The sequence below is a fragment of the Strix uralensis genome, chromosome 5, assembly GCF_047716275.1.
Source record: "Strix uralensis isolate ZFMK-TIS-50842 chromosome 5, bStrUra1, whole genome shotgun sequence".
NCBI classification, from domain to species: Eukaryota; Metazoa; Chordata; class Aves; order Strigiformes; family Strigidae; genus Strix; species Strix uralensis.
In genome coordinates, this window is record NC_133976.1 from 1,160,509 (window position 1) to 1,176,672 (window position 16,164).

A 16,164-nucleotide genomic window follows, 5' to 3' on the forward strand; every position below is an offset into this window, starting at 1 on the left:
AATTCTATTAAATGGGAGGATAAATAGGAACAGATGCTACTATAATTTTCGGTTTCAGAAGGGCTCACTCTGAGGAGTAACTACTCATTTCGCTCAAAGGCACGTACGTTAACTGGGCTTTGCACCCCGAGCTGAAACAGGGGGTGATTCCTGACCCTCAAATCATCTGGAAAGCCTCAGCGGCGAGCCAAGCGCCTCCAGGCAGCCGGGGAGCAGGACTGGAGAGCAGCCAGCGGGGTTTTGCCAGGCGAGATGAGCAGAGATCAAGCGAGAATCGCCAGAAGCTAAACCAGCGCCAGCCCTCGCCAAGGACGGTCACAAAAACAGCACAGGGATTTTTTTTTTTTTTCCCCCCCCAGCTGTAATAAACAGCCAGTGGAATCGCCGTGCGCTGAGGACGCCGGCACGATTAAAGGTTTGTGGCACAGCTCGAACTCTGCGAAGACACTTCAGTTTTTAAGATTGTGGCTGAGCGGGAAGGGTGCAGGCGGTTTAGACGCGAGGATCTGCTCGCCTCCAGGCTGGAAGGAGCAGGGACCAGCTAATCGCCGCCCCACGAGCCAAAAACCAGGTGCTGGACATCAGTCCTACGGCTTCACCACTGCTCTGGCTGTTCCCATCGATGGCAACACCGTGCACAGCCACAAAACACGCTCGTATTTGGCAACAGGGACAGCAAATGCGGCTCAACTAATCTGCCCTCCGTAGTGTGAGCAAGCACTGACATTCTTCATGTGTGTTTTCTAAATATTTCTGTGTATTGTCCAAATACACAGAAGCTGGAAAATTAAATTTAGCCCTTTTCCCTCCAAAAATAGATCGGACCCATCTAATTCTTATCAGTAACATTTCAAAACAGGAGGAATGGAGCAGAGTTGATCACGGGGTGACGCGGAAGCTGGTTAAACCGGACTGAACACAGGCCAGGGGAGGGATGAATGGTTGGCTAGCGGGTGGCTAGCAGCTGGCTAGCAGGCCGGACTGAAGAGGAAATACCAGTTTGGCACTGGGGAGGTTCCAGATCAACCTCACAACCGATCTTGTCTACGTTCATCAGTGACAGCCACATAAAAAAGGAAGAGCGGGCGCTAACGGCATTCGCTGATAGAGCTGGGACACCAGATCTGTGCTGAAGAACAACAAAACCCACCTGAACTGGAGCAGGAAAAGTTGTCGACTTCTGACAACTCGTGGACGGGCTCATCAGTCACAGGATGACCCAAACACCGACACCATGAGGCGACCAGAAAGGTGAGAGATGGCCGGCGTCGCCTGCACCCAAGGGTGCCACGATGCCAACGGGCGGGAGCGAGATCCCTCCTGGGAGCAGCACGAACCTCGCGGGCCCTCGTGAATTCAGCTGAATTCAGATTTCCAAGGGGAAATAAAACCATCTTGGGATGGTTTATGCAGACTCGAGGCTGGCTGCTTCCTCCCTACAAACACACCCGGGAATAAGGCCCAGCTGGGGAGCTCTTGGAGTTAAGAAGATGTTGGCAAAAGAGGCACAAACCGGCCTCAAATCAACGACCAGAGGGTTTCCAACCAGAGCAGCGACGTTTCGTAGCGGCCAATGCGCTCGAGCAAGGTATGAAGGCGACAGCTTCTTTTAAGTCAAGACTAAGAGGCTGTTCAGCCGGCTAGCACACCCAGACCTCAGGAAGAGCCGAGCCACGTAGGGATGGTTGTAGAGAGGAAGCAGCGGGAGCAACAAGTCGCTCCTAAACTCTATTTTAAGGCTGGTAACGGGACACTTCCCTCGCGCTTCGCCGGCCGCAAGGAAGATTAAGCCTAAGTCTGCCAAAGCTGGAGCTGAGCGCATACACCCAGGACACAAATCAGTGCACCAAGGGTGAGGAAGCCCATTCGCTCGCTCGTTTTTGTTCAATAAATCCTTATTTGCATAAGGGACTTCAGTGTGCTGCATGCAGATGCCGCAGCTTCCCAAAATAACCCACAAAATAACAGCCACGGCGGCGAGCTCGCTTACTTGTCGAGGTCCTCGCGCGCTACGGCCATGTGATAGGCACTCTCAAGAGTGAGGACGCCCTGGAAAAGCTGCAGGGCCAGGGGAAGGTTGGTCTCCACGTTCTCGATGGCGTAGAGGGCTGAGCACACGCAATCCGAAGCAGCTTCATGGAGGTTTGAGGACGTCTTGTCTTGTTGCTGCAGGGAACAAGAAGCAGAAGAGGTGGGGGACTGTATGTGAGAGGGGACGGTAATGGAAAAAATGGGGTTTTGGTGTCCCTGAAATACTTTGTAGAGCGTCTGCGTAGCCACAGCCCCCAACAACTCAGTCCTACCAGCACTGCAAAGCTGGTGCTGCTTCACCCCCCTCAAACACTTGAGGTCAAAACTGGTCCTCCACAGCGGGACCCCCCGGAGTCTTCCTTGGGAGAGGGGAACACAGGAGGAAAAATGCCAGTCAAAACCCACAGCGGTTCAGAAGGAAATAAAACAGAATCCCAGAATCACCTGGGTTGGAAAAGCCCTTGAAGCTCCTCCAGTCCAACCATGAACCTCACCCTGACCGTTCCCAACTCCACCAGATCCCTCAGCGCTGGGTCAACCCGACTCTTCAACCCCTCCAGGGATGGGGACTCCCCCCCTGCCCTGGGCAGCCCATTCCAACGCCCAACAACCCCTTCTGCAAAGAAATCCTTCCTAAGAGCCAGTCTGACCCTGCCCTGGCGCAGCTTGAGGCCATTCCCTCTTGGCCTGCCGCTGGTTCCTTGGCTCAAGAGACTCATCCCCCCTCTCTGCACCCTCCTTTCAGGCAGTTGCAGAGGGCCAGGAGGTCTCCCCTCAGCCTCCTCTTCTCCACACTAAACCCCCCCAGTTCCCTCAGACGCTCCCCATCACACCTGTGCTCCACACCCTGCACCAGCTCCGTTGCCCTTCTCTGGACACGCTCGAGTCATTCAATGGCCTTTTTGGAGTCAGGGGCCCAAAACTGAACCCACTCATCGAGGGGCGGCCTCACCAGTGCCGAGCACAGGGGTCAGATCCCTTCCCTGTCCCTGCTGGCCATGCTAGTGCTGATACAAGCCAGGATGCCATTGGCCTTCTTGGCCACCTGGGCACACTGCTGGCTCAGGTTCAGCTAAAACATTGTGCTGCTCGTTCCCCCGGCTGGGTCACAGAACATCTCCAGCTGGAAGGGACCCGTGAGGACCATCGAGTCCTCAGTGAGGACAGAGATGAGTTTTCTCACAAGCAGGTGTGAAATATTTATCCTTGCGACAGTCTGGGGGTGAACGAGTGGATTTCAGGCCCCACCTGGCAGAGGTTTATAGCGACTGTGCGGGGCTGATTTAACAGGCGGTTTAATGGCTCCCAGGGAGCCCTGAGTAATTAAGGCAGGAGACGAGGCTGGCATACTAAGGAGGAGGAGAGAGCGAGCAGCGAAGCGCGGAGAGGAAACAAAGGAGCAGTAACTCCAAGGCAGCCTCTGTGCGTCCTTCCCCACGAGGTCTCAACGCATCTGGAAAACAATTCCCGGTCCCACGGGAAGGTGGAAGGGGAGGAAGGCAAAACCGCCCCGTTGACAAGTGGTGTGAACGCAATAAAAAGGCTGCAGAGCCGATGGCCCCGGTCTGGGGGAGAGGAGTTCCTGCTGCAGTCCCCCCAGGGGAGCCGGGTGTTGACTATCGTCTGTTCCTTCTCCCCCTGAACAGGAACTGTCGTCTGCATTTGTCATTAATTAAATCTGTGCCACGGGATGGACGCAAACGCAGGATCCTGTTTAACAACGGGAGGAGGAACAGACAATTGTGGTGCTGGGTGATGGGTTTGGGCAGTGTCGCAGCAGAAACCTCCGTCCTCCAGGAATTCCTCCTCTCTGTTCGGTTCCTCGCCCTCCCCGGCGCAGCCACGCAGGACATTCTCCTACCCCACCCTGGTCCACCGGCCTCTTCAGCTCTCCCGCGTTCAGACAGGGCAAAAAAAACCCCCTTCAGTAGTTAATTTTCCAAGGTGAAAGTGTCAGAAAAAGAATAAAACATTCTGGAAAGGAAACAAAACAAAACCAAAAACCCACTGGGTTTAGTATCAAGCACATGCAGTTTCTTCAACAGACAACTCTGAAAGCCAAAACGACCCAACGCTTAAACCCAGGGGTACAGCAAACTGACTTCAACAATGCACCGAGCACATTTTGCTCAGAGCCCCCCAGAACAACTGGAGTCGGAGCAAGGACCAAGCACAGCGTATTCCAGACCAAAACTCTCTCTCTTTCAAAGCCCAAGCACGCTCAAAAGTACACCCAGCACCTACTCTGGCGGCAGCGGCAACCCACGATCAGGGCTAGAAATGGTCATTTCTTGGGTGTTAAATCTTTTATCCTGCTCTGAATGTTTCAGGAGAAATGGGACCTGGCTCCCGCTTGAGATAGGCAAGAAATCCGCTTAATATAGGCTGCAAAACGGCCGGTTAGTACAGCAGGAATGAGGAGAACTGATATAAATAGAAGATTAAACGGTCTTTGAGCTTTTTTTCTCGATGCAGTGTCTGCTGGTGAGCGCAGTGGGGAGTTCCTGGGGATGAAGGAATCGCTCGTGGCAGTCCCGCAGACCTGACGCCGTGCTGCGGAGAGCAGCGCCCTCCCCTCTGCCCCCCATGCCGGCCGTCCATCTGTCTGTCCATCCAGCGCCGCAGGAAAGCTCTCTCGGGAGGTTCTGGAGTCTTTTGTGCCTCCTCAGAAGGGAACGGGGCTTCCCTCTGAGCACAGACTCCTGGGGTCAGGAACGAAGAATCCTGAAGGATTCTCTCTGCTCCGCACAAGCGGCCAAACAGCCACATGATTTTTTTTTTTGGCTTCTGAAAATTCCACCACTGGTTTCCGCCCATCGCTCTTGTCCCCGCACCACGAATCCTGAACTGAAGTCTCCTCATTGCACTGTGAAGTTTTTTTTCCTTTTAAATATTTATTGTGGGCTGTTGCTAATTCAGTCGGGTAATGGTGACACATGGCTCTGTCAGGAAAGGGCAAACTGGGGCAAGTTAACCAAAGCAGGGAAGGGCTAAGCACAGGGCAGCGTGCTTCTGAGTTTTGGGAAGAAACACGATTTTATGGTGCAGTTCAACGCAACACGTATTTTTTGACAGGATGAATTAATTTTTGCAGGTCTGGAGCGGGCATGGGAGTTTGAGAAATGGCACAGTCACTTTTTCACAAATCACTTTGCAAATATCTGGTGTTCTTTAACAGGGAAGCTGGACAAAATAAAGCAGAATTGTCAAATATTGCTGCTAAGTGGCCTTTGCAGATTCTTCACAGCTGTACGAGACTGGCGACAGCCAAAAGCAAACAGATAAAATTGTGATGTTCGTTCATCTTAAGGGTTGCATGGGTGGGTAGATAGTAGGAGTAGATACTGCTGGGCTGTGTGAGCCTTGTTCGCACGTCCACGTGTAACACTGCTAGCGGCTAGTTGGTAAATTAGTGTTTTGCACTGAATTTATACTTGAATTTGTGCTGTTGTATGAACAGGCAGTAAATGGGCTGACCCAGCGCTGAGGGATCTGGTGGAGTTGGGAACGGTCAGGGTGAGGTTCATGGATGGGCTGGAGGATCTTCAAGGGCTTTTCCAACCGAGATGATTCTGTGACCAAGCACAGGGGCAGAGGAAACCCTCAGTGTGCTTCTGCTCTCCCCCTCGAGGGATCAGCCAGTATTAAGTGTTATTTATGTGCTGTTTATTAAGCTTCCCGGGGCTAAGAGGAGGCGGGGAAGACACGTGGGAACTTGCAGTGGCGCGCTGCTGCTCTCCGACCGCCCTCCAAGGCGGAGTACGAGAGGAGGGTGGTGGCTTCAGGCAGCGCAGGCAGGTTACTGTGGGCAGAGAGCTCGCTCCGCCCTACCTGCTAGTGGAGAGGGACAAGGTGGAGACCAGACGGCTCCTCCGTGCGCCAGGAAGGGTGAGACTCATCTTCCTCACCTGCACGGAAAAGCAGCCGCGCTCCTCAGAGACTCCCGGGTTTCAAAGCGACGCCATCCCGGTACCCAAGGCCCACCACCACCTCATCTCCCAAGAGAAATACTCACCAGCACCTCGAAGAGGAGGGACAGTAACTTGCTGTTTGCCATGAAGGTGCTGTCCAGGACACCCAGGTTGAACCAGCTCCCCAAGCACCGGAAGATTTTGATGAGCATCTTCTCATCGTTGCCCGCTTTCTCCACGCACGTCATCTACGGCAGGACAAGGAAGAGCTGCTTAGGAGCCCAACTCCAAGGTGGGATTTCACAAGCAAAATAATAGAATCCCAGAATCACCTGGGTTGGAAAAGCCCTTGAAGCTCCTCCAGTCCAACCATGAACCTCACCCTGACCGTTCCCAACTCCACCAGATCCCTCAGCGCTGGGTCAACTCGACTCTTCAACCCCTCCAGGGATGGGGACTCCCCCCCTGCCCTGGGCAGCCCATTCCAACGCCCAACAACCCCTTCTGCAAAGAAATCCTTCCGAAGAGCCAGTCTGACCCTGCCCTGGCGCAGCTTGAGGCCATTCCCTCTTGGCCTGCCGCTGGTTCCTTGGCTCAAGAGACTCATCCCCCCTCTCTGCACCCTCCTTTCAGGCAGTTGCAGAGGGCCAGGAGGTCTCCCCTCAGCCTCCTCTTCTCCACACTAAACCCCCCCAGTTCCCTCAGCCGCTCCCCATCACACCTGTGCTCCACACCCTGCACCAGCTCCGTTGCCCTTCTCTGGACACGCTCGAGTCATTCAATGGCCTTTTTGGAGTCAGGGGCCCAAAACTGAACCCAGCAATCGAGGGATGGCCTCGATTAAAAACAATAAAATAAACTAGAAATAAAAAAAATACAATAGAATAAAACCAACTTTGGGAAAGCCATCTACAAATTCAGCATCAAGAACCACCCCACAACACTTAGCAAGAGGCGAGGGGCTGGGACAGTCAGTAGTGACCCCATGAGAGGCACACAGAGCTTTCAGTGGTCGAGCAGCAGTGTTGTACCTACATGGAGGCAAAACTCTGGGCACCCGAGGACGCCCACACCGGCAGAGAGAGGACTTCTGCATCTACCCAGGGCGCCACGTCCCCACACTGGTTTCGTAATCAGGAACGGGGCAGCTCTGCAAACATCCACTCAAGAGCATGTGGACTCTGAGCATCCTCTCAAAGCCCACGCGAAGCACATACCGACAGCAGATGCTTCTGGCATCCCTGTCCCTGAGTGAAGCAGCCCTGGACTCGGTGAGATGTCGGGGCAGAGCTAGAACACCCTCTCACTCAACTTCAGCTGCTCTCACAGAAGCAAGAAAAGCAGTTTGAGTGTTTTCATTCATTCCCAGCCCATCGTTTTTTGGCAGGATCCCGTCTCAGGCTGCCGGAGCACAGACATGAATTGAGTTTCATACGTGCTAAATCCCTAAACTCACTCAAATCTCAATTTAATATTCCTCACCACAAAGCAACCACTGCCAAAGACTGGTCCTGAGGGTCGGGCCCACCCCAAAGGCCGAGCCGAGGACTGTCCAAACACGTCATCGCGGTGTCAGAGGCAGGACGTGGGTCTGGCAGTGGCCAACCCTTCGTTTCCAGCGATGGCGAACACTTCTGCTGCACCTAACAGCAACCTTGAGCAAAGCTTAACACCAGAGGAAGCCCTGAGTTCTCCAGGCTGAGGGAGAGGAAGGATGGGGGGACAGGAAGGACCTGGAGAGGGACCCAGGCTCCCTTCTCCCTAGCAGAGACCTCCCAAGCAATCGTGCACGAGAGCTCCTCGAGATCCTCAACTTCACACCTCAACCCTGAAGGCAGAGCGGTGTATTTCATCACAGTCCCCGTCCAACATTTTAAAAACCCCTTTTGGAACTCCAGAAAAGGGAATTCATTCAGCATTTCAATTCTACACAGAAAAATGTAACGTCGCTCTTCAGGCAAGTGGTTGAAATACCCGTGCTGGGATTTACCACCAAAGCTCCGGGCAGAGGCAGAGGAAATCTGAAGAGAAAGTCGAGCCTCGGTGATCCAACACCAGTGTCTGGCGTCGTCTCCGGGAAGGTGAAGTGCTGAGGCTTGGACAAGAGGCCCAAGCCAGAGCTGGCCTACAGACGACGCCTGTATATTTTATAACTGATAACCATGGTGCTAGTGGGTGTTGTACTAAGTTATACCAACCCACTTATGCTGCTGTAAAAAGTGCTAAAGCGTTGACTCGATGATCCCAAGGGTTTTTTCCAACCTGAATGATTCTGTGATTCTGTGAAATATTGAAGCCTGAACAACAGGCCCCGAGCTGAAGCTGCTCACTTAGCATGTAGTCATTAACAAAGTATGTAACCTCACCAGTGAAAGATGCAGCTTAGACAGAATTTAATCAGTAGTGAGGATGAAATACTGAGAGAATGTATCCAAATTTCCTTTCCCAGCCTTGTTCAAGGCTGAGAACCCAAGTGTTTGGCCTTGTTAGAAACTCCCTTGGTTTCCCCCCCCCGAGCCCTGGCCAGGCTTTGGGTGGAATCCAACAGGAGGATGAAACCAGATATTTCCGCTCAAAACAAAGGTGCCGGTTATTCTGGGTGGCTGATTTTTGGTATATTAAGGCCGGACCCGCTCGCAGCGACTCTGGCTGCCTCAGCTACGGGTGGACACACCGCGTGGGACTTCCCACTCCCCGGGAAAGGCTCAACAAATCCTCGCTGTAACCGGGGCTGCCCAGCGCCTGCGGGGCTGGGTGATGGGAACGGGTGCAAGTGGGGATGGATCTTCCTTAATCACTGTTCTCTCTCTCATGTAGTAATGATGTGATGCATTACCCTGTATTTTCCTATTTAAGTGCACTATTCTGCCTTTTCTTACTGCGTGTTTTCTGTATTACTCTGTTACATCATTTAGTTATCCCCAGTAAAATACACCTACTCTTTTCACTCTGAGTTCAATTAGCATCCTTCATCAGCACAACAGAATGTGACAGCCAGTCGTCTCCGAGACGTCCCAGGAAGAGCGCTGAGGCCTGGGACAGCTCAGAGGGACGGCACGGAGCAGGGATTCGAGGAAGGTGAAGAGAGGTTCAGGAGTAAGGACTCGCTCAAAGACAACTAAGCCCGTGGAAAAAGTGGAACAGGGCTCCCCTAATGGCTGCGGTGGTCATGGCACAGACCTCTCCCGGGATAAACTCGGCTTAGGGGGGGAAGAGAGTCTTCTCTGACACCTCTCTGGGCACCTCAATCTGAGAGAGATCTCGAGGGGCTGGAGCGAGCGCAGAGGAGGGCAACGAGCTGGGGAAGGGCCTGGAGAATAAATCCTGTGAGGAGAGATTGAAGGAGCTGGGACTGTTCAGTGTGAGGAGGAGAAGGTGAGGGGAGACCTCATCACTCTACAGCTCCCTGAAAGGACGTTGTAGAGAGGTTGGTGCTGGTCTCTTCTCCCAGGGAATTAGTGACAGAACAAGAGGGAACGGCTTTAAACTGCAACAGGGGAGGTTCAGACTGGGCATGAGGAAAAATGTTTCCCAGCAAGAGTGGTCAGAGAGTGGAATAGGCTGCCCAGGGAGGGGGTGGAGTCCCCATCCCTGGGTGTGTTTAAGGGCCGTTTGGATGAGCTGTTGGGGGATGTGGGGTAGGGGAGAACTTTGTAGAGTGGGGCTGATGGTTGGACTTGATGATCCCGAGGGGCTTTTCCACCCTGAAGGATTCTGGGATTCTCAAGCAAGACCTGGGATGCTACCGAGCAGAGGGTGTGGCTCAACTCTGTGTCCTGATACATAAGACGAGAGGAAATGGCCTCAAGTTGCACCAGGGGAGGTTTAAGTTGGATATTGGGAAAAATTTCTTCCCCAAAAGGGTTGTCAAGCACCGGAAGAGGCGGGAAGGGGTGGAGTCACCATCCCTGGGGGTATTTAGAAGACATGCAGACGTGGCGCTTGGGGACGTGGGTTAGTGCTGGGCTTGGCAGTGTTGGGTTAACGGTTGGACTCGCTGATCTTAAAGGTCTTTTCCAACCGAAATGATTCTGTGATCCCTGATGGTTGCAATGCCCCTTCCTTCACAGTCACTGGAGTAACTCTGCAAAATGAATCCTCCTTCCCAGGCCTCCACGAGAAGAGCCAAAACCAGACACCGCACAGACACGGAACATCCACCAGAAGCACCTGTCATGCTCGTATCTCTGTTCCAGACACTCTCTGTGCCTCTCCTCAGCACAGACCTACAAAAAGCAGCATGGAAACAGAACGAGGGGCCTTCTGCAAAGGTTTCAGGGTGAGTGAAACAGCTCTTTTTACCTCTACTCCACCTTCTTCTCCAAATTAAACAAAGGAAAAGTGCTGGGGGTTGAGTTTGTGCTGGGTCCCATCAGAGAAGGGGATTCAGAGAGGGAAGGGATGTGGGGGAGGGAAGAACTGAGGGGCAGGAGGGGATAAAGGACTCGAATCCCAGGGAGGGCAACCCCCTCCTCTCTGCTCAGAGCCCCCCGCCTATTTCTGCCCAGCACAGTACTGGGGACGGGCAAAGATGCTGCACGCTAGAGCAGGAAGGGACACGAAGAAGCATCCGCTGAGGAGAAGAGAAGGAGGTCACAGGTAAAAAAAATAAAGCCCTTCAGTTTTGCTCGTTGCTAAGGAAATAACGACAGCCTAAGGGCGACGGGGGGCTGCGATTCCGCAGCGTGGAGAAACAGCATCAAAAAGCACTGCAAAACACAGGCTTCTACTTGATCACGGGGATGAAGTATTAAGGATCCTAAAGGCTGAGGTTCCTCCTGTCTTCAACAGCCCCCAACTCACCCAGCAAACCAGTGGCAGGAGAGTGGAAGAGAGACGGGGAGACCACAGACCCCCCGCCCGGCCAGACGGGGCTGCGGAGCAGGGAAACGGCCGCTGATGAGATGCTGCAATGAAAGGGCCGGAACGCTGGGCTCCAGCTGGAGCATGCTGCCATGAAGCAGCTGCTGGGGGAATTCCAGCAGGGAAGGGAATGTTATCTTTCCCTTCTTTAGATAAGCAGCGTGAAAGGGGAGACATCAGCGGGAAGAGGCTACAGCGTGTGCTCTGTTTGTAGCAGGATCAGGTTGGTGGATTTATGGAGCTCAAACAATGCTGAAGAATGTGAGAAGTCTCTCTGGAAAGGAAGGAGCCAGCCAGGAGCGTTTCTTTTCAGTCCCTGCAGCAATTCACCTCAACGCTGCTTCTCTGCTCCCCCAACTTGCCCTGTTTTGGGGCCCACAACAATCTTAGAGAGCATGAATGCTCCCCAAATGGGGGAATCTCTGAAGAACCACCTGGAGATTCAGCTACAGGCTCCCTGTTTGGCCATTCCTAAAGGTGACCTGCAGCTAAACACATCATCTCAGCTTATCACATAGTTGTCAGAAATTAAGCCTGAATTTATGTCTGAAAGGGGCATGAGAAGAGAGAGACATCACTCTCTAAGGACCTGAATGTCTTTCTTCTAAGTGATAGAGACACACATAGGTGTGAATCTAGAGATGATCTAGAGTTCCACACACACCCAGAAGGGGTTGAAATAATTTCTTAACCCTCAAATAACCCAAAACTAACCCCAGCCTGCACAGGAATCCAGTCCTAGCCAACTACGGGACTGACAATCCAGGAGACTAAAGAGCTTTTCCTGAACTTAAAGTACACAGCGCCAGAAGAAGCCTCCCCGCTCCGTACCACCAGCTAAAACAACGAGTCCTCACACGGACCGTCCAGTGAGAGGATGAGACAGTTATTAAATTTCCATAACAAGCTCCCGTTTCAATCCAGTGGAGGGACCTGGTTGTGATTTTGATCTGCTTGGAACTGGAATATATAAAATAAGCTTGTTTCAGACCGGCTTTTTGATCACATCCAACCCGGAATCATCTGGGTCGGTGACGCGGAGGGGGAGAAGAAGCTGCATGAGGTTGTTGAGCCGTTGAGCGGGGCTCAGCCGCAGCTCGGTCTCCTTACCAGCAGGGAGATGACCGTGCTGGAGTAATAGGCCAGATCCTCTATGATCTCGGTACGGCGGTTGGCGCCGATGCGCAAGGATCGGCTGTGAACCTCTTCTGGCAGCACCGTGAGGATTTCCAGCAGAAAGGGCAGCGATGTTACATCATTGCTGTACCTGAAACAACGGGAAGGACGGCACGTGAAGGCAGGGGACAGGCAAGCACAGGCAGAAAACTGAAATATTGGCGAGGAGGTGACCAGAACAATGGGAACACACTCCAGAGTCCAACTGCAAGGGCAGAGCACTGTTGGGAAGAGCCTCTGTCAGCGGTTTGGCTCGAGATTTTCAATGGAAAGATGGCAGAAGCTTTCCTGGGTGATGAGCACATCGAGTCCAGGTGCTGCTGCCCAGGTAAGTCAAGTTCCCTCCCACTACAGAAATACCAGGGGACCCCCTCAGCGGGGTCTCAGCACGTGGCAGCCCCCCTCGGCGACCCCAGGGCAGCGCAAAGCGCCGTCACACGGAAATCGGGCACAACTGCCCCGGCCGAGCGGGCGCCTCGGGACACCCGACAGCGGTGGCGGGGGGCTCGGCCGCGCTGTTCCATCCCACACTAAAGCTGGGAGGGGAGGAGGGATCATCCCCTAACAAAAACGGGGATGAGGAAAATCGCTGAGTCTCGGAGAGCCGCGTCCATGGGAGCGTGCGCAGACTCTGCTGCAGAGCCCCAGGCCTCTCCCTCCAGCCCATCTCCCTGCCAGGATCCATCACACTTTACATTATGAATCAAAAAGGAAATCAGTCTAAAAGGGAATCAAAATTACGAATCAAAAAAGGAAATCTAACAGGGAATCTAATGGAATCAAAATTATGAATCAAAGAGGGAAATCTAAAAGGAAATCCAACAGGGAATCAAACTTATGAATCTAAATAGGGAATCAAAAAAAACCCCCACTTCTCTATGGTTGGGCCGTTTGTTGCTGCGTGCCTTTTTGGACCACGCAGGTCCACCCACTCAACACTTACTCAAGGAACCATTTCAAGTTTGAGGATATAAACAATTACTTACTTTTCAACCAGTGTTTGTACACAGCCTTTCCAAGAAGCCATTTGCAGGGCAAGGTCTGCTATTGCTAAAGCAAGCTGAAAGGGGAAGAGGAGAGAAAAAAAACCACAACTAAACGCAGTGACTGATGAAATCCGCTCAACAGCACAGGAGAAAGGGTGCTGGGACCGTCAGAGCCAAGCTCGGCAGGGCTGGCAGGTAATTCTGAGCCTGCAGAGGCAGAAGATTAATTCACAATATCCCTGTTGTGTGCGCAAGCCCCCCCTGGGGTGAACTGCAGAAGGCCAGTGCCCCGATGGGGGCACATTCTCTGCTGGGCTATTTAGGGGCTTGCAGAGGCAACCTCGCCTCAGTCTGTGTGGTGTCAGCCAGCCCTGCGCCGCAGGAACGGGTGGATAACGGGAATGCTGGGCGGAGAACGAGGGGATTTCTGAGGGGATGCCAGCACCTCGGCAGGAATCCCCCTGGGCACCCAGGGTCCTTTGTCTCCATCGAAGAGCGGCAGGGAAAAGCCCTGGAAGAGCTGTTTCCCCTCTCAGCCTCTCTTAACAGCAAACAAGAGGGTAAAGTACTCAATTTAACTAAGGTAGCCAAATAATGAAGAAGGGCAAACGATTCTGTACTGGGAGACACGGCCGGACTGGCCGCAGGCATCAACCTTCTCTGTTCTCCACGCCGGAGGAAAAGCAACCAAGGGCTTTGCCTCAGAAGTGAGAAAAACTGGAGCTGGCCACCATCAGTGTGACCTGCAGCATCTATTTTTCCTCCCCCAAGCCGGCCATTACTGTAAGGAACGGCTTTAGCAGGGCTGTGACACAAGCCAGGCTCAACAGCAAGTCAGGACTAAGCAGTCCAGGCTTTAAGCCCTCTCTGACTCACCGACCTTTAGCGAGCGGCTCCTTCCAGCCCTCTGCTCGGCACCTACCTGGGTGACGATGACCGGTGACAGGTCTTTCAAGTTCTGGATGTGAGACAGCAAAGAGTCCCGTAAGGAAGCGTGGGAATCCGTGGGGAGTTCGTAGAAGGAAGTCTGTATCTTCATCTTCATAGTCTGCGCCGCGAAGTAGCACGATTCCACATCCTGGCGGATCTGCAGCAACTGGTCGGAGATCTCCCAGGCGTGGACCTGGGGGCAAAGTCCGGCGGCATCAGCGAGCAGGCAGGGCGATGCCAAGCCAACCCAGCACCTACCAGCAGGCTTAAGAGAAAGCCCAAATTCCCCCCCACAATAAAAACGCATCCTCTTCCCCAAAACACCCCTGGAATTTTCACCAGGAGACTTCACGCCGCGTTGCCGTCGCAGTGGGGCCGCGGGGGCTGGCTAATGAAGGCGTCGGGGCCGTGACACCTACCCGAGGAGCTGAAGGAGTGAATCAGGTTCCAGCAGAGACCTGGCCTTGGCGGGGATGCTCACAGCCTCAGTTCAGAATCCCAGAATCCTTCAGGTTGGAAAAGCCCCTTGGGATCATCGAGTCCAACCATCAGCCCCACTCTACAAAGTTCTCCCCTACCCCACATCCCCCAACAGCTCATCCAAACGGCCCTTAAACACACCCAGGGATGGGGACTCCACCCCCTCCCTGGGCAGCCTATTCCACTCTCTCACCACTCTTTCTGGGAAACATTTTTCCTCACGTCCAGTCTGAACCTCCCCTGTTGCAGTTTAAAGCCGTTCCCTCTTGTTCTGTCACTAATCACCTGGGAGAAGGTACTACAATCCCTTCTGGAGAGCAGACTCAAGAGCAGATCTGATGCCCACCCTTGCAGCAAGCAGCAAGAAAAGCGACTTTTTTGGGCAAAGGTGGGTAATTGCTGCGCCTATTACACAGCAATAAAACTGGAGAGAGCCCAGCGAGGGCCAAATGGAAAAAGGATTCGATAAAGGTCTCTCCAGATCAAACTAACAGTAAGTAATTGCAAGATCGAAGCTGCCAGGCCCATCTAAGAGCACCCACTGGGACCGGTGACTCCGCAGCAGACTGGGGATGTGCCAAAGAGCTTGGAGGGGAGCCAGCAACAAGGGAAATCATTGCCTGCCCGGCCTCGGAGAGGCAGCAAACGGCTGCCTGGCTGGTACGAGGCCGAAGGCTTTGCCCTCTGTGGGGGATCAGAAGCCATGGGGAGAGCGCTGGGCGAGCCAGAGGACCGGTGGGCACCACCGGGCAGAGCCTGTGCCACCCTCAACTCGCTGAGATGAGGGAACAGGCAGACACGGGGGACAAGCCCTTTACACCCCAGGCACCCTTTAGACCTGCTGAAGCACCTACTGCCCAGGGTTTGGGAGGAAAAAAAAGCCAGTTGGGCAAGGAAAACTTGGCTGGGCCACCAAGGGTCACCAAAGCCCACCAAGGGATGGCGGGGCCACCGTCAGCTCTTCAGCACAGCATCTAGCTGGACTTGTGCAAAGCATTTGGCAGTCCCACATGACATCCTTGTCTCTGAATTGGACAGATTTGAGGGATGGAGCACTCGGGGGTGAGGAATTGGCTGGGTGGTGGCACTCAAAGAGTTGGGGTCAACAGCTCCATGTCCAAGTGGAGAGCAGTGACGAGTGGTGTCCTCAGGAGTCGGGACCAGTTTAACATCTTTGTTGGGGACATGGACAGTGGGATCAAACACACCCTCAGCACGTTTGCCAACAACACACTGGAGGGAAGGATCCATCCAGAGAGACCTGGACAGGCTGGAGAGCTGGGATGGGCAAACCTCATGGAGTTCAACAAGGCCAAGGGCAAGGTCCTGCCCATGGGTCGGGGCAATCCCAAGCACAAACCCAGGCTGGGTGAGGAGGGGATGGAGAGCAGCCCCAAGGAGAAGGACTTGGGGGGTGGAAAACTGCCTGTGAGCCAGCAACGTGCGCTGGCAGCCCAGAAAGCCACCCGTGTGCTGGGCTGCACCCAGAGCAGTGTGGGCAGCAGGGCGAGGGGGGGGATTCTCCCCCTCTGCTCTCAGGAGACCCCCCTGCAGTGCTGGGTCCAGCTCTGGGGGCACCAACAGCAGAAGGATACGGACCTGCTCGAGCGGGGCCAGAGGAGGCCACGAAGATGCTCGGGGGGCTGGAGCACCCCCCTGTGAGGACAGGCTGAGAGAGTTGGGGGTGTTCAGCTGGAGAAGAGAAGGCTCCGGGGAGACCTTAGAGCGGCCTCCCAGGACTGAAAGGGGCTACAGGAAAGGGGGGAGGGACTCGTCATCAGGGGGGA

At 53.9% G+C, this 16,164-nt stretch overlaps 1 protein-coding gene across 4 annotated transcripts in view; it reads right to left on the reverse strand.

Moving 5' to 3' along the window:
* TNPO3 (transportin 3) overlaps positions 1–16,164 on the reverse strand; it is a 49,879-nt gene that overhangs the window by 18,895 nt on the left and 14,820 nt on the right. For all 4 annotated transcript variants that reach the window (XM_074869612.1, XM_074869611.1, XM_074869610.1 and 1 more), the window contains exons 2-6: positions 13,890–14,090; positions 12,968–13,041; positions 11,916–12,072; positions 6,047–6,190; positions 1,991–2,166 (exon numbers count right to left, since the gene is read on the reverse strand). In XM_074869612.1, coding sequence (XP_074725713.1) covers positions 1,991–2,166; positions 6,047–6,190; positions 11,916–12,072; positions 12,968–13,041; positions 13,890–14,090 — 752 coding nt within the window. The remainder of the gene's footprint in view (positions 1–1,990; positions 2,167–6,046; positions 6,191–11,915; positions 12,073–12,967; positions 13,042–13,889; positions 14,091–16,164) is intronic.